This window comes from Rhinopithecus bieti, unplaced genomic scaffold (assembly GCF_001698545.2).
Source record: "Rhinopithecus bieti isolate Rb0 unplaced genomic scaffold, ASM169854v2 scaffold_9769, whole genome shotgun sequence".
Lineage (NCBI taxonomy): Eukaryota > Metazoa > Chordata > Mammalia > Primates > Cercopithecidae > Rhinopithecus > Rhinopithecus bieti.
In genome coordinates, this window is record NW_016806163.1 from 220572 (window position 1) to 238998 (window position 18427).

The window sequence follows — 18427 nt, forward strand, 5'->3', positions numbered from 1 at the left end:
AACTCAGACGAGGAGGAACAATTTAGAGCCCATGGAAGACACTGTCACCAAGAAAGGAGCCGGGATGGGCACGGCTGGGGACACTGAGGTCTGAGGCACAGCCTAGAGGGCTGTGTGTGTGGCAATCAGCTGAGTTCCCTGGCTCCTCCTGGGTGGGCATGCCGGGCAACAGTGAGGTTTGAGGCACAGGCTGAAACACTCTGTGGGCGGGAATCAACTAAGTTTCTTGGCTCCTCCTGGATGGGCAGGGCTGGGGACAGGGAGGTCTAAGCCACAAACTGAAACACTCTGCGTGGGAATCAACCGAGTTTCCTGGCACCTCCTGGGACAGAGGCACTTGTCACAAGCCACTGCAAGTGTGGGGAAGAGCCACCACGGGTGCAGGAGCAGAGCCTAAAACCAGGGCTGCCCCCACCCATCACTGGCAGCTCCCAGTCCGCAGAGACGGTGCTGCTGGGCCTGGCACAGAACAGGCGGGAGATGCGCCCCGCAGGACGGGGCCTCAGAGAGCCTGCTTCCATTCGGGGTCCCTCTCCCCAACAATTGAGGGGAAGGGCCCAGGAACAGCTTCCGTGGGCCCCTCTCCAAGTTCAGCTGGCAGCTGCCCCCGTGCTCCCCTGGACTCTGCCCCAGCTCTTCACTCCTGCAGTTCTCACCAAAACACGGCATCCGCCCCAGCTCCTGTCTCAGCACTTGGGGAAATAAACCTTCTCTTGGTATCACAAACCTGCTCTTGGGGAGAGATTTTCTTAAGGAAACGCCCAAGACTCCATCTATATATGCATCTATCAAGATCCGTTTTCAGGGTTAACATTCTGTAGTCAAAATATGACAAGGCCAGCTTTTTTTTTTTTTGAGATGAGTCTCACTCTGTCCCCCGGGCTGGAGTGCAGTGGTGTGATCTCAGCTCACTGCAACCTCTGCCTCCCACGTTCAAACAATTCTCTGCCTCAGCCTCCCAAGTAGCTGGGATTACAGGCGCATGTCACCACGTCCGGCTAATTTTTGTATTTTTAGTAGAGATGGGGCCAACTGGTTCTTTTGAAATGACATAGTGGCCGTGCACAGTGGTTCACGCTTGTAATCCCAGCACTTTGGGAGTCCGAGGTGGGCAGATCACGAGGTCAGGAGATCGAGACCATCCTGGCCAACATGGTGAAACCCCGTCTCTACTAAAATACAAAAAATTAGCCAGACATGGTGGTGCACACCTGTAGTCCCAGCTACTCGCAAGGCTGAGGCAGGAGAATTGCTTGTACCAGGGAGGCAGAGGTTGCAGCGAGCCGACATTGTGCCACTGCACTCCAGCCTGGCAACAGAGCAAGACTCTGTCTCAAACAATAAATAAATAAATAAAATAAAATAAAGTAACACAATGAGTTGGAAGCGGTGGCACACACCTCTAATCCTACCACTTTGGAAGCCCAGGGGTTCGAGATCAGCCTAGGCAACATAGTGAAACCCTCCCTGCCTCTACAAAAAATACAAAAAAATCAGCCAGGCGTCGTAGTGCATGCCTGTAGTCCCAGCTACTCAGGAGGCTAAGGTGGGGAGATCGCTTGAGCCTAGGAGGTTGACGCTGCAGTGAGCTGCAATCGCACCACTGCTCTCCAGTCTGGGCAACAGAGCAAAACCTTGTCTTCAAAAAAAAAAAAAAAAGTAAGAAAATAATGATTTTTTTTTTTTTTTTTTTTTGAGGACGGAGTCTTGGTCTGTTGCCCGGCTGGAGTGCAGTGGCAGGATGTCAGCTCACTGCAAAGCTCCGCCTCCCAGTTTATGCCATTTTTGTCTCCTTGCCTCAGCCTTCCCGAGTAGCTTTGGGACTACAGGCGGCCCACCACCTTCGCCGGCTATGTTTTTTTTGTATTTGTTCAGTTAGAGACGGGCGTTCTTTCACCGCTGTTAGCCAGGATAGTCCTCGAGTATCCTGACCTCGTTGATTGGCCCCCCCTGTCTCGCCTCCCAAAAGGCTGGGATTTACAGGCTTTGAGCCACTGTGCCCAGCCGATTTTTTTTTTTTTTGAGGACAGAGTCTCACTCTGTCAGGCTGGAGTGCAATGGGGCAATCTGGGCTCACCACAACCTCCACCTCCTGGGTTCAAGCGATTCTCCTGCCTCAGCCTCCTGAGTAGCTGGGATTACAGGCATGCACCACCATGCCCGGCTAATTTTGTATTTTTAGTAGAGACTGGGTGTCACCATGTTGGTCAGGCTAGTCTCAAACTCCCAACCTCAGATGATCCACCTGCCTTGGCCTTCCAAAGTGCTGGGATTACAGGCGTGAGCCACCACACCAGCCCAGAAAATAACTGTAATTAAAAAACAAGCCAGGCATGGTGGCTCACACCTGTAATCCCAGCACTTTGGGAGGCCACGGCGGGCGGATCATGACGTCAGGAGATCAAGATCATCCTGGCCAACACGGTGAAACTCCGTCTCTACTAAAAATACAAAATATTAGCCAGGGATGGTGGTAGGTGCCTGTAGTCCCAGTTACTCTGGAGGCTGAGGCAGGAGAATGGCGTGAACCTGGGAGGCGGAGCTTGCAGTGAGCCGAGATTGTGCCACTGCACTCCAGCCTGGGCGACAGAGCGAGACTCCGTCTCAAACAAACAAACAAAAGAAATGAAGGCTGGGTGCAGTGTCTCACGCCTGTAATCCCAGCACTTTGGGAGGCCGAGGTGGGCGGATCACCTGAGGTCGGGAGTTCAAGAGCAGCCTGACCAACATGGTAAAACCCCATCTCTACTAAAAACACAAAAAAATTAACCAGGTGTGGTGGTGCACCCCTGCAATCCCAGCTACCTGGGAGGCTGAGGCAGGAGAACTGCTTGAACCCAGGAGGCGGAGGTTGCAGTGAGCCCACATCACGCCACTCCTCTCCAGCCTGGGGAACAGAGCAAGACTCAGTCTCAAAACAAAACAAACACACAAACAAAAACGACACAGTGGACTGCGAACATCCGGAGCATGTGACCCTACACAGAGGAAGCAGGTGCTAACTGGCCGAGCCAGAGCCCCACAGGCACCACCGGCATCCGAGGCCAGCCAGTGGCAGGCACCGGGTCAGAGCCACGCCCAACACACAGGGCCTAACAGCTCCAAGCACCTGGCAAGGCAGTGGTGGATATAAGTCCCCAGTGAGGTGCTCACACAGGGATCCGGCCGTCCGAGCCCATCAGCAAGAGACACAAACCTGGGCCCGACATGTGGCCCTCCTTGCTGGGCAGCTGCCACCTGGGTATCCAGGGCGGCCGGAGACCTCCACCCTCCTCCCTCCCAGTTACCACCTGCAAAACCCGCTCCCATCCTCCTCTCAGTGGGCCAGACTCCCACCCAGGCCCCTCCTGCTACGCACTCCAGCCACCCGCATGGCCACAACCCAAGACCCCATGGCATCGAGGGCACATGTTGCCCGCGGCCCAGGCGGGATGCCCAGCTCCATAATCTTGCCCACAACAGTGAGCCCAGTAGAGCCGACAGTCCCAGGACCTGCACCACACCCTGTGCTGGGCATCAGTCACTGCCAGTACCCCCACATCTGTGCCTCGGCATGCTGGGAGTCCCCAGCCCAGGTCGCCAGGTCACCCTATGGGGTCAACAACACAGTCACAGGGTCCTGCCCTTGCACATGGACATTGGAGAGCCGGGCCCATGGCCTCTGAGCTGCGGTCTAGGGCCAGAAAGGGGCCAGGTGCCCATGAGAAAGGTGGGCCTGATTCTCCAATACCCCAACCCCTCCATCGAGAGGGAGGAACCAAACGTGTTCAGAGCTCGGGGGCCAAGGAGGACCTTTGCTACCCAATGGCCTCCGTGACCATTTCAAAATGCAACATTTACATGGTGCTGAAAAAGGCACCTCGTGGGACTCAAAAGAAACCGCAGGCAGGAAGCACCCCACATGGGGAGGGAAGGGCTCACAGCTACAGCAGGCACTACCATAAGGGGAGAAGGGAAGAAAGGGGGCGACTGCAGAGGCCAGCCTCGAGTGGACCCTGGAGCCCCATTTGCCGGCCCCTCCACATGGTGAGCGAGGGAAGGGGGCACCGCACCGCCCAGCGTCCCTCCACCTCACAAGCCCACTAGGGAGCGCAGACTCAGACCCACCGGGCCACCTCTCCGTGTCTGCTGGGAAGACTGTGGCTGCAGAAGCCCTGCTCGCACTCAAGGGGGCCACAGGTGCCTGCTGCCCACAGGAAGACCAGCGTGGAAACCAGATGCTCCGGCAGGGGACAGGCTGCACTCAGCACAGAGCGGCCCGGGCCGGGGAACACCTACCTTACGGATCTGATTGGTGGTCAGCATGATGACGTCGGTGCCTTCGTGAAAGCTCTGGGAAGCAGCGAGGTAGCCGATTCGCTAGGAGAGAACAGACGAGCACATCAGAGGCTGGGCACCTGCAGCCTTCAGGAGCTCCCAGCTCTGCTCTGCAGTGTCCGCACCAGGCAATGCCGGTCCAGAAGCAATGCCCCGCAGCCTGGACGCGGGGGCCACCAGCAAGTGGGAACCAACACACATTTGAAAACCAACCCAGATTTCTTCAAAATTCCAGAAGGAAATTCCCAGAGTTTGGAATATGTATGAGTTTTTTTTTCTTGGAGACAAAGTCTCGCTCTGTTGCCCAAGCTGGAGTGCAATGGCACGATCTTAGCTCACTGCAACTTCCACCTCCTGGGTTCAAGCAGTTCTCCTGTCTGAGCCTCCCGAGTAGCTGGGATTATAGACGCGCGCCACCATGCCCTGTTAATTTTTGTATTTTTAGTAGAGACAGGGTTTCACCATGTTGGCCAGCCTGGTCTCGAACTCCCAACCTCAGGTGATCCACCTGTCTCAGCCTCCCAAAGGGCTGGGATGACAGGCCACTGAATCCACCTCGGGTAACAGAGCAAGACTCCATCTCAAGAATAATAATAATAAAAATTGGCCGAGCATGGTGCCTCACACTTGTAATCACTCCCCCCATCCCACCAGCCTCGCCGTCCCGGAACCTCACCTTGAAGGTGAACTTGGAGGCACTCATCACTTCTATGATGTTGAAGGCGGCCCAGCTGATGTCGTATCCCAACATCTGTAACTGTTAAGGGACGCACAGGAAATTGCACTCACAAGCCAAAGCGGAGACAAAGGGTTTGAGAAGTAGCATGAAGCACTCCCTCCCAGCACAAGGAACAGACTCACTCACGGTCAACAAACCACCCAATACACACCCCTTGAGGCCTTTAATTTCCTGTTTTGACAAACGACTGTGACGTTTAAAAGCTACAGGGACAGGTTAATGACAGGCACTATAAAGAGGCTCAATGTCTGCAATTGGCTAACTGGCACTTATGGGTACTAACTACCACCTCTTGGCGAATAGGCTCCTTGAAATAGTTACGAGACGAGCAGCAGCATGCGGGACCCCGCACAAGCCCTTCGTCTCGCTACCTCCTACGGGAAAACAGGCCAGAGGGAGGAGTGCCTGTCCCCAGCTCACGCACTGACCTGGAACTGCAGCCAGGAAGGGAGCCAGCCCAGGAAGGTCCAGGGCCCCAGCTCTCCCCACTAGGCGTCCTGGCGCAACCTGTGGTGGGAGCCGAGACTGCAGGCAAGGGGCGTCCCTAGTGAACCCCACCCAGAAGAGGACCCCATGGGGCTCCCTCGGGGCTACCACCAGGGCCTGTGGGTTGCCGCCCTCTGGCCTGTTTGCCAGTCATGTGACAATCACGGCTCTCCGCTCCAGGACTCTGGGTTGGCCCTGAGTAGCTCACCGACAGCGGGCGGCACCAATGACTGACAGGTGGACAGACAGGCTGATGAACAGGGGGACACGCGCTGAGAGTGAAGCAGCCTGACAGTGCTGGGCGCGGGCCACCGGGAGACACTTACATACGTCAGCTTGCAGACCGCGTTTGCCTTCACCGCGATGTTGTCCTGCTTCAGCTCCTGCTTGATCTCATCGATGCACTGAGAGATGTATTTTGCCTATAATGGAGGATAAACATAGACATTACAAACATCTAGCTAAGATGGTTGGAATACTGATTCCAGGCCAGGAGCGGTGGCTCACGCCTGTCATCCCAGCACTTTGGGAGTCTGAGGTGGGCAGATTGCGAGGTCAGGAGTTCGAATCATCCTGGCCAACATGGTGCAATCCCATCTCTACAAAAAATACAAAAATTAGCTGGGCGTGGTGGCGCACACCTGTAATCCCAGCTACTCGGGAGGCTGAGGCAGGAGAATCATTTAAACCCAGGAGGCGGAGGTTGTGATGACACCACTGCATTCCAGCCTAGGTGAGAGAGCCAGACTCTGCCTCAAAAAGAAAAAGAAAGAAAGAAGCCAGACAGCCATAAGAGAGCACACCGTGTGATCCACTTCTATGAAATGCCCAGAAGAGGCCAATCCAGAGACAGAAAGGGGATTTGTGGGTGCCAGAGGCTGGGGAAGGAGACGGGGAGGATTCACATTCTTTCTAGGCTGAGAATGTTTTGGAACTTGGCCGTGGTGGTGGCACACAGCATTCCCCTACACGTCCCCCGCTGTTTGCCTACTCCTTGGTGGACGAACGTGTGGGGCCTTCCCACCTTTGGCCAGTGTGACTCTCGCTGCTGTGAACACTGTGCTCAGGCTCAGGTTTTGGGAGGATGTGTCTGGATCCCCCTGGGCCTGCTCACTAACTGTGTGTGTCTCCAGAACACCATTAAGGATAGTTCTGACCCAATCGAACTCAGGTACGAGGTCCAAATGGCAGACAAGGTTCCCAAGAGACAGGCAGGCATGAGCCGCTCAACATGGATGGCACCAGAGACAAGCCGGGTTGACGCCATGCTGGCCCCAGAGACAACCCACCCCACCTGGGAGGAGAGAGAGGAGGGAGCAGCAGAGGCTTGGAGCACCTCCCTCCGTGGATGATGAGGCCCCCACGACAAGCCCTCCTAAAGCACAGGAGCCCCCTCTCCATCATCCGACAACAGATCAGGAGTGACGGCTGCCTGGGCCCCATCCTGCCGGCCCCTACTTCGGGATGCAACATTCCTCCTGCTGTTCCCACCAAAGGCAAGGATAGCAAACCCACCCCATCGCACTTCTGTCCCCAGTCCCACTGTAGCTGGCCTCGAAACAGCCCCAGGAATACCCACCACTCATGTGTCACCCAGGACCACACCCCAAGCTCGGCTGCCAGCTGCACCGGGCGGGGAAGGAGCCACAGCTGTTGGGGAGTGGGGGGCTGGGGGGAGCACAGACACATAGTATTTTCCTGAACGTTTTACGATCCAACTCTGTACAACGGAACAAGTGTCACCCGATCCTCCAGACGGGCTTCAAATTACTACACCTCGCCCCAGGACTGTGCTCCCATCCCCAGAGCAAGGGTAACTCGCTCCTCCTGCTCAAAGGGTCAGTACTGCGGAATTTATAAGGGAAAGGAACAAAAAGAGCCATCACAGGGCGATGGAGAGGTCAGACCCTCACGAGGGCAAGGGAGGTGGATGTCAACCCAAGCATGGGCTGCCGTTGAACCAGGCCTGGGAACAAAAAGGACCATCACAGCGATGGGAAGAGGTCAGGCCCTCACGAGGGCAAGGGGGTGGGATGTCACCCAGCGTGGCTGCCGTGGAAACCAGCCTGGGGTTCTTCCACCGTTCCATGTGGAGCTACTGCCCCGGCAATTCCACTGCTGGGCGTGCACCCAAGGGGATGGAAAGCAGGTGTCCAAACAAAAACAAGCACACGAACGCACATGGTAGCACCATTTATAGCGGCTTGAAACAGGAACGGCCCCCACGCTCACGGCTGATGAATGGATACACACAACGTCTGCACCAGTCAACTTGCTTGATTTTATTGATTTTTTTTGAGACAGGGTCCCACGCTGTCACCCAGGCTGGAGTGCAGTGGTGAGATCACCGCTCACTGCAGCCTCCACACCCCAGACTCCAGTGATTCCCCTGCCCAAAGCACAAAGTGATTCCCTCTCAAAGCACTGGGACCATGGGGTCGCCACCACGCCCAGCCACTAGTCAGCCTTCTAGAAACTCAGCAGTTGGTCGCAACCCTGGGACTCCTTCCTGGCTTTTTAACTGCTCATCAAGTCCAAGTAGCTCCTCTCAGACCAAGCCTCACACAAACAAACATCTTTTTTTTTTTTTTTTTTCCAGAAGGAGTCTCGCTCTGATGCAGGCTGGAGTGCAGTGGCACGATCTCGGCTCACTGCAACCTCCGCCTCCCGGGTTCAAGTGATTCTCCTGCCTTAGCCTCCTGAGTAGCTAGGATTACAGGGGCACACCAGCACGCCCAGTTAATTTTTGTATTTTTGGTAGAGATGGGGGTTTCACCACGTTGGTCAGGCTGGTCTTGAACTCCTGACCTCAGATGATCTGCTCACCTCAGCCTCCCAAAGTGCTGGGATAACAGGTGTGACCCATCGTGCCCGGCTTGAAGAAAATAATTTATTAGTCGGGGTATGGAGACATGATCTAGACCCAGAAGATTATATTATAAACATAGATTTAAATTATTTGAAGCCGGGCACGGTGGCTCACGCCTGTAATCCCAGCACTTTGGGAGGCCGAGGCGGGTGGATCACGAGGTCAGGAGATTGAGACCATCCTGGCTAACACGGTGAAACCCTGTCTCTACTAAAAATATTAAAAACAAATTAGCCGGGTGTGGTGGCAGGTGCCCGTAGTCCCAGTTACTTTGGAGGCTGAGGCAGGAGAATGGCGTGATCCCAGGAGGCGGAGCTTGCAGTGAGCTTGAGTGTCACTGCACTCCAGTGACACCCAGGCTTGAGTGTCACTGCACTCCAGCCTGGGTGACAGAGCAAGACTCTGTCTCAAAAAAAAAAAAAAAAAATTATTTGAAGGTATAATGTGGTTATACATGATACTTTCTATAAAAACAAAGGGAAATTAGAGGAGCAACATGTGAAATTTCTCAAATACCTCAGCTAGTTCCACACCAAATTCACACTTCACCACACAACAAGTGAGACGCTAAAACACTGATGCTGGTTTCAGCATCTATTTAATTCTAGGATGTAATTTGGAACACAGGATGCATATTTCCTTTATACACTAACTCCTCAGGACTACAGTAACACAGGCCATTTAAACCCTAGATACACAGGAGAATTCCCTGGGGTACTTTTTTTTTTTAATCGAGCCTTCTTCTGTCACCAGACTGGAGTGCAGTGGCGTGATCTTGGCTCACTGCAACCTCTGCGTCTCGTTTCAAGTGATTCTCCTGCTTCAGCCTCCCGAGTGGCTGGAATCACAGGCATGCACCACCACGCCCAGCTAATTTTTGCATTTTTAGCAGAGACAGGGTTTCACCATGTTGGCCAGGATGGTCTCGATCTGTTAACCTCATGATCTGCCTGTCTCGGCCTCCCAAAGTGCTGGGGTTACCGGCGTGAGCCACCACGCCCGGCTTTTTTTTTTTTTCTTTTATTGAGACAGGGTCTTCCTCTATTGCACAGGCTAAAGTGCAGAGGCCTAATCACAGCTAACTGCAGCCTCAACCTCCCAGGCTCAAGAGATTCTCCCGCCTCAGCCTCCCAAGCAGCTGGGACTACAGGTGCATGCCCCCATATTAAGCTAAGTTTTTAAATTACATATATATACACACATATATATATATTTTTGAGACGGAGTTTTGCTCGTCGCCTATGCTGGAGTGCAGTGGTGTGATCTCAGCTCACTGCAACCTCCGCCTCCCAGGTTCAAGCAATTCTCCTGCCTTAGCCTTCCCAGTAGCTGAGGTTACAGGCATGTACTACCACGCCAGGCTAATTTCTATATTTTTAGTAGAGACGGGGTTTTGCCATGTTGGCCAGGCTGGCCTTGAACTCCTGACCTCAAGTAATCCCCCTACCTTAGCCTCCCACAGTGCTGGGATTACAGGTGTAAGCCACCACACCTGGCTGGCACTTTTTCTAGTTTTAAAGTTCTAATTCTCAGTCCTTCGCCTCCAATGAATGAAGTCAGCATCTTGAGACCACGGAGGCCGCCTGGTCACAACCTCAGCAACTGATTCTCGGGTGCTGTCCAGTTCAAAGACCCCTCGACACATCCCACGGTGCTTTCCACGTGGCTGCAAGGCTGAGGGACGCCGGGCTGCTGAGCTGCATGCAGGCTGAGGGCCTGGGAGCTCACCCAGCTCATGAGAGCAAAGCCCGGCCCCCTTCACCCCACTGGGGGCTCTGAGGGTTTTTTTCTTTTCTTATTTCAAACCGTTTCGCTCTTGTTGCCCAGGCTGCAGTGCAATGGCGCGATCTTGGCTCACCGCAACCTCCACCTCCCGGGCTCGAGCGTGGTTCTCCTGCCTCAGCCTCCCAAGTAGCTGGGATTACAGGCATGTGCCACCACGCCAGGCTAATTTTACATTTTTAGTAGAGACAGGGTTTCTCCATGTTAGCCAGGCTGGTCTCAAACTCCTGACCTCAGGCGATCCGCCTGCTTCGGCCAAGGCCTCCCAAAGTGCGGGGACTACAGGAGTGAGCCACCACGCCCGGCCTCTTTTTTCTTTTTTTTTTTTTGAGACGGAGTGTCACTCTGTCGCCCAGGCTGGAGTGCAGTGGCTCGATCTCGGCTCACAGCAAGCTCCGTCTCCCAGGTTCACGCCATTCTCCTGCCTCAGCCTCCCCAGTAGCTGGGACTACAGGCGCCCGCCACCTCGCCCGGCTAATTTTTTGTATTTTTAGTAGAGATGGGGTTTCACTGTGTTAAGTCAGTATGGTCTTGATCTCCCGACTTCATGATCTGTCGGCCTCAGCCTCCCAAAGTGCTGGGATTACAGGTGTGAGTGAGCCACTGCACCCGGCCATGCCAAATTTTTGTATTTTTGCGTAGAGACGAGGTTTTTGAGGCCCTGTCTCAAAAAAATCAAAAAATAAAAAATTAGCTGGGCGTGGTAGCACATCGTGTAGTCCCAGCTACTCGCGAGGCTGAGGTAAGAGGATTGATTAAGCCCAGGAAGTCAAGTCTGTAGTGGGCCGTGATCGCAGCCCTGTACTCCAGCCTGGGCAACAGAGCAAGACTGCCTCAAAAACAATAAAAAGAGAAATACATGAAGGTGCTGCCACAGCCGGGCACGGGGCTGCATCTGCAATCCCAGCACTGTGGGAGGTCGAGGCTGGTGGATTGCCTGAGGTCAGGACTTCGAGACCAGCCTGACCAACATAGAGAAACCCCCATCTCCACTAAAAACACAAAATTAGCCGGGCGTGGTGGCACATGCCTGTAATCCCAGCTACTCGGGAGGCTGAGGCAGGAGAATCACTTGCACCCGGGAGGCGGAGGTTGTGATGAGCCGAAATCGCACCATCGCACTCCAGCCTGGGCGACAAGAGTGAAACTCCGTCTCAAAAAAAAAAAAAAAAGAATTCCAAGTCCCAACAGTAACCGGGTCAGGAAAGGAGACGTGCCAGCGAAGTGCTCCATCCTGCCCAGGGTAAATTACCATCCACAATCACCCTCACTTCAAATTCGAACAGAAAAGCCACTGAACCCCAGAACCCCAGAAGCAGCATGAAAGGAGCTTATCCTGCAGAGTGCGCTGCTCTTTCTACAGCCCGGGACGCTGTCCTGGAATATCTTCTTGTTGTGGACAGGCTCAATGCCTTCTGCACCCAGGAGCAGAGTAGCCGCGGTCATGAGACAGCATGGAACCGAGGCCCCCACACCGGGACCTACCTCCACTCCCACGACTGAGGCTGGTGCAGCACACTAACACCCAACAGGGCAGAGGCCAGAAACAGCCCCATCCAGCACCAGATCCCGGCCAGCCCCATCTAGTCCAGCCCCAGCCCGTCTCTGGGCTCAGTCCTGTAACTCATGGCCCCTCACCTCAGCCTGGATGTCTGTGGGGTGGCAGAGTCACCAATAAAACCCTCTGAGTCCAGGCGGGGCATGGTGGCTCACACCTGTCATCCCAGAACTTTGGGAGGCCGAACAGATCAATTTAGGTCAGGGGTTCGAGACCACCCTGGCCAATTTTTAGTGAAACACTGTCTCCACCAAAAATACAAAAATTAGCCTGGTGTGGTGGCGCATGCCTGTAATCCTGGCTACTCGTGAGGCTGAGGCAGGAGAATTGCCCGAACCTGGAAGGAAGAGACTGCAGTGAGCCAAGATCACACCACTGCACTCCAGCCTCGGCGACAGAGGGAGACTGTGTCTCCAAAAACAAACAAACAAACAAAACCCTTCTGGCTCAAATCCACAGAGACAGCAGGTCAGTGGTTGCCAGGGCATGAGCTTTCTCTGTTCTGAATTTACTGTGCTGAATCACTGCACATTTGTAAATATACTGAAATCTACTGAATTTCACCCCTAGAACAGGCGGATTTTATGGCATGCAAACTGTATCTCGATAGAACTGTTCAAAGAAAGGAACCACCTTGGCTCAGCAGCATCACAGGACAGGACAGAACGCCAGGAAGGACGTGAGGCTCCACCCGGACTGCAGTTCCCTGATGGCTGGAGGCCTGGGCAGAGCGGAGGAGGGTCCTCAGACCCTGGTCACAGATTAACAGGAGCATCAGAGACCACTCAGCACACAGTGGGCCACATGGCAGATGCCCAGGCCACCCGGGACCCTGCATCCTTCCGCCCGTCTCACTGCCATGCGGACGAGTCGGCCACCAGCCAATCCGAGAACCCCTAGGGCAGCGGTTCCCAGCAGGTGACTCTGTCCCCGCAGGGGACACTGGGCGATGTCTGAGGCATCTGTGGTTGCCACGACTTGCAGAGATCTAGGCATGGAGTGGGTGGAGGCTGGGGACGCTGCTCAGTGCCCTGCAATGCCCTAACACCCCCACCCCAAGAACCATCCAGCCTGATGTCCACAGTGCCAGGGCTGGGCCAGAGCACACCCAGGTCTGGTGTCACCACTCCTGCCCTCTGGTCTTCCTGGCTCTCCAAGGCACAACGCAAGTGAGCATCACCCAGAAGCTGGTTACGAGGGCAGAGCTCACCCCCACCCACACGCCCCTCCAGGACCCACATGCCTCGGCCTTGAAGCCACCTCCACACACACACCAAGCCTTCTGCCCAGAGGTTGCCTTTTGAAAACCCCTGCAGAGTAGTAAAACAGACAGAGGCCCAAGCCCTGGAGAGAAAGCTTCAGGAAGAACGCAAGCAGTTAAACACCCATGAATGAGTGAACCGCACTCATAATCAGAGCAGCTGACACTATGGCTGCACTCCCCAAACACCCTAGTCCTGCTGGTGGTGCAGGAGGCGAGGCTGCGGCTTTCATGCTTGCTGCTGGGAGCGGCTTTGTGGGGAGCGCTGTCCTGAGGGCTGGGCGAGCTGCATGCCTCCACGGCTTGAGACCATTCATAAAACGACCCCACACGGAAACCACCCACGCGTCTGACCAGAGACCGTGTAAGGGAAGCTGTGTGTAAACAACAGAGCACAGCCACCCACGGCAAGGACCGAGGACAGCTCCCCACCACGCCGGCAGCAAAGCACACACACCTTAGGCAATCACGCCTATGGTTCGGGGACACCAATTTAAGTGATAGAACTACAAGCAAGCCAAGGAAATTAAACTCACAGAAGTCAAGATCATTACCATAATAATTAGCTGTACAGGCCAGGCGCAGTGGCTCACGCCTGTCATCCCAGCACTTTGGGAGGCCAAGGCGGGTGGATTACTTGAGGTCAGGAGTTCGACACCAGCCTGGCCAATATGGTGAAACTCCGTTTCTGCTAAAAATACAAAAATTAGCCAGGTGCGGTGGCGGGCACCTGTAATCCCAGCTACTTGGGAGGCTGAGGCAGGAAAATCACTTGAACCCAGGAGGCAGAGGTTGTAGTGAGCCAACACCGTGCCGCTGCATTCCAGCCTGGCAACAGAGCAAGACCCTATCTCAAAAAAAAAAAAAAAAAAAAAATCTGTACAATGTCCTGTGCATTGCATATTTTGCCATTAAAGAGGCTCAGAGGGGAAAAAAAAAGAAAGCACACCCAGAATCCACAGCCTCCGGTCCACTACCACTGTGACAGCATGGGGGACAAGGGCACCCGGACCACAGGGAGGCACTCAGGCATTCTGGCAGACTTCTCTTACCATCAAGTGGGCTCAGGCGCCTTTAATCTGGGGTTGATTCTACCTCCAAGAGACACGTTCATCTGGGGACACCTGTGGCTAGCATGACCAGAGGAGCTCCCGGCATGGAGTGGGTGGGGGCAGGGACGCTTCTCAGCACCCTGTAGTGCCCAGAACAGCACTACCCAGAGAATGATCCAGCCCCAGCATCCACAGTGCTGAGGGACAGACGCTGATCTAGGGGAATGACTGATGGTATTAAAAGAAGAGAAGACACACTCAGTTCAAATTGAATATCTTTATATCTTTTTTTTTTTTTTGAGTTGGAGTCTGCTCGGGAGGCTGAGGCAGGGAGAACTGCTTGAACCCAGGAGGTAGAAGTTGCAGTGAGCCAAGATTGTGCCACTGTACTCCAGCCTGGGTAACACAGCGAGACTCCGTCTTGGAAAAAAAAAGAAAACAAAACAAAACAAAAAAATAATAAAAAGAAAAAATGGGCTGGGCGTGGTGGCTCACGCCTGTAATCCCAGCACTTTGGGAGGCCGAGGTGGGCAGATCACGAGGTCAGGAGATCAAGACCATCCTGGACAGAATAGTGAACAATCATCTCTACTAAAAATACAAAAATCAGCTGGGTGTGGTGGTGCGCATCTGCAGTCCCAGCTACTTAGGAGATTGAGTCACTCGAACCTGGGAGGCGAAGTTTGCAGTGAGCCGAGATGGTGCCACTGCACTCCAGCCAGGTGACAGAGAGAGACTTAGTCTCAAAACAAGAAAACAAAATGGAGAAAACGTTTCCAAAACTATGAAAAGGACTTGTGAGAATAAAGTGTTAAAAGTTGTTTGGCTTTTGTGCCAGTTCTACCGAGCTTTAGAAACTGAGGACACCCTCAAGTGGAGCAAGACACGTACGAATGAGACCACTACTTCTCATGCTTTTTAAAAGGACTCATCTGAATGGGTTTTGCATGGGAACCCGATAGGTTCACACGTGCACACAAGTATCACATGCAGAAATCAAAGTTTCCGGACAGGACAGTTACCGTGTGTGCCTGCACCCTAGTCTTTTCTAGTTTCTTTTCCTTTTTCTTACCTAGCATAACCCATTAAATCGAATTTACAACCCACAAAGAGGTCACAGCCTGAGGTCTGGAAAACAGTGAACTAGACAACCTCAGCGCTCTGGTGCTTCCAGGAAACCGCGTTTCACTGCAGCGTCCTCAGCATCATTCAGCAAGGAGGCAGGTGACTGTCATCCCCACTTAGACAGAAGGAGACAGACCAGGGGGCTCTCCATGGGCCGCCCCAGGAAGTCAGCCACTCAGCCAAGCACCTGGACTTGGATCTCCCAAACCTCACGCCATCTCCACTCCATCGCGCTGCCTTTCCACTCCGCTTTCAAAGTCATTGCTGAGCCTCGCTTCCATGATGCCACGCTCAAGTTTTAGGGGAAAATCTATTACGAAATGGAAACTTTTTTTGGAAACTATACTGCTGCAGAAAACACACACTGTCTAGAGTCTTCATTCCGGGTGCGGTGGGTGGGAGGGAAGAACCCACAACATACGGTCTACAGGGTTGCTGCTTTTTTAGAGTGAATGCGGGTGCTGGGGGGACGACTAGAACTGTCATTGAACAGTCATTTGCTGCTCTCCAATCAGGAGACTCCAGCAGCTGCAGACAACATCCAGAATCAGACATGAACACCTGAGCTACAACCCTCTGGGCCACAACAATGGTCTTCTGGTGAGAAAGCCAGGGTCCCCAGACACTGCACGTCCTGCCTGAAATCACCCACTGGCCAATGGCAGGGCCCATGAGGAAGTCTGGGACTTTCTCTTTTTTTTTTTTTTGAGACGGAGTCTTGCTCTGCCGCCCAGGCTGGAGTGCAGTAGCCGGATCTCGGCTCACTGCAAGCTCCGCCTCCCGGGTTTACGCCACTCTCCTGCCTCAGCCTCCTGAGTAGCTGGGACTACAGGCGCCCACCTCATCACCCGGCTAGTTTTTTGTATTTTTTAGTAGAGACGGGGTTTCACCGTATTAGCCAGGATGGTCTCGATCTCCTGACCTCATGATCCGCCCATCTCGGCCTCCCAAAGTGCTGGGATTACAGGCTTGAGCCACTGCGCGCGGCCAAAGTCTGGGACTTTCAAGGACAGCGCTGCGCCGTTTTAAAAATCTTTCCCAGCCGGGTGCGGTGGCTCACACCTGTAATCCTAACACTTAGGGAGGCTGAGGCGGGCAGATCCCCTGAGGTCAGGAGTTCAAGACCAGCCTGACCAACATGGTGAAACCCCATCTCTACTAAAGATACAAAATTAAAAAAAAAAAAAATAGCTGGGCGTGGTGGCGCATGCCTGTAATCCCAGCTACTCAGGAGGCTGGGGCAGGAGAATCGCTTGAACCTGGGAGGCGAAGGCTGTGGTGAGCCAAGATCACACCTTTGCACTCCGGCCTAGGCAACAAAAGCAAAACTCTGTCTCCAAAAAAAAAAAAAGTTTCCACCACCAATACCCCCTTGAAGGGGCCCATGCTTGTAGGGAAGGCGCTATCAACTCACACCAATTCCAAAGGAAGAAACCCAGGCTCAGGGGCTTCCCACTGAAGACAGGCACATCCCCCTGAAAACCACGCCCCAGACTAGAGGTGTGGTCCTCCACTGGACAAACCCGCCTCCCCCCCCCCAGCCCATCCTCAGGATTCCAGAACACACTGCTCAGTGACACGTGCTGATGGGGACAGGGACGGGCACTGGGAGATCCTGCCCGTGCAGAAAAAGGCCTCTCGGGAAGGAAACCACACTTCCAATCTGGTGAACCACGCTCAGTACAGTAAAAACCAGGCCCATCAGCCACGCTTTCAACTCAGAAAAAATCTGAACATTACTCCAGTTAGTTACACATTGTAACCAAAGCAGTTCTGGAGAGCTTCTGAGATGATGAAAACCAAGGAGGCCAAAGGTAAGGGGGGTGGAAAAGAACAAAAATGACCTCATTAAGGTGGGGGCAGGCGAAGCCACACCACTTCCAGAAAACTGTAAAGGTGTAACAATATGGCAAGAGCTCGGGTTCCCAGGAAGAGGGACATGGGCTGAGGGACATGGAGCCTGCAAGCAAACTCCTTCACTTCCCTGCCCTCCTGGGCACCTCGTCCCGGACACAGCCTCTGGTACTGGGACTGGTGCGGTATCAGACGGCGGATTTCCTTCAGGCCGGCCTTGCTGTCCACGCAGGGAAGCAGGCAGGCAGTCCCTCAGGTAGGACACTTTCTAAGGCTCCCACTGCCCAAGGGCTGCATGGGTATCCTTCAAGGAAGCAAGACGCTTGGTGGCCACTGTGCCCATTCTTTTCCAATCTAGGTCACAGGTTGGGGGAAGGGAGAAGCGGGAAGGAAACGATCCCCATTAGTTGTAATTTTACTTCTGGAAAACCGTTTCCTCGCGCTGGCTTTCAGGTTCCTACTTGAAGTCAGCTTCCCCATTCCAGGTTCCCCCAGGCTGCCACCTCACTCGGGCTTGGGATGCCGCTGTCCTCCCTCCCTCCTAGCAGCAGCCCCGCCTTCCTGGGAACCGGGGCACTGGAAGCAAGGCCCCAAGCCCCTGCCCGGTTCCGAGCCAGGCCCCAGGCACCGACCTGGACACGCATTTACACTACCCAGAAGGAAGAAGGAGTTTCTCCAGGGGCGGCCCAGGACCCCCTGCCCCGGTCTCCCAGGGAGGGTCCGGGGGCGGGGCCCAGGCCCCTGCATTTTTAATCGGTGATTCGGAAACACACTCAGTTTGGAGAAGCTCTGCTCAGGGACCTCGCAAGTCCTTGGGAGGGTCACCCGAGCCAAGGGGGAGGCGGCCCGAATCTCCCTCTGAGCGAGTAAACTGAATGTCCAGGGGAAGAGCACGCATCGGCGGGGCTCAGGGCATTGCATTTTGAACAGCGCTTCCCTGCGGTGATCCGATGAAGCGGGGACCCTAGATGTGCTGCTCCAAGGCCTTCGCCCCTCGGGGGTAAACTGAGGCTGAGGGACCGAAGACGAGGGCGGCGCCCCAGGCCAGGCAGGGCCGGGGCCCAGAGCGGGACCTCGAACTAAGAGCACGGGCCGAGCAGGCCCAGTGAGCAGCGCTGGGCCTGGGGCTGGGGCGGTGACCAGGCCGAGCGGCCCCTTGGCGTGCCGGGCTCACCTCGTCCTCCTTGTGGTTACGGATGCCGCGGACCAAGTCCTGCAGATTCTTGTCGAACATGCGGTCGATACTGCCCTTCACCATCTTGAGGGCCATCGCGGCGGCCCACGGGCTTTTGCCCCGGGAGGCCCGCGGCTGGGCGCCGTGAGGGGGCCTGGGGCCCGCGCCTGCCGCCCGCGGAGCGCTGCGCTGCCGGCCGCTGCGGCGGGG

The 18427-nt window shown here is 54.7% G+C and overlaps 1 protein-coding gene across 3 annotated transcripts in view; it reads right to left on the minus strand.

The window, feature by feature from the left end:
- The window catches only part of AP3D1 (adaptor related protein complex 3 subunit delta 1), a 49808-nt gene that overhangs the window by 31097 nt on the left and 284 nt on the right, over positions 1-18427 (minus strand). For 2 of the 3 annotated variants that reach the window (XM_017874878.1, XM_017874880.1), the window contains exons 1-4: positions 18218-18421; positions 5869-5964; positions 4994-5074; positions 4279-4359 (exon numbers count right to left, since the gene is read on the minus strand). In XM_017874878.1, coding sequence (XP_017730367.1) covers positions 4279-4359; positions 4994-5074; positions 5869-5964; positions 18218-18313 — 354 coding nt within the window. In that variant the 5' untranslated portion in view covers positions 18314-18421. Of the gene's footprint in view, positions 1-4278; positions 4360-4993; positions 5075-5868; positions 5965-18217 lie in introns of all 3 variants that reach the window. The other variant, XM_017874879.1, reaches the window with a different exon arrangement.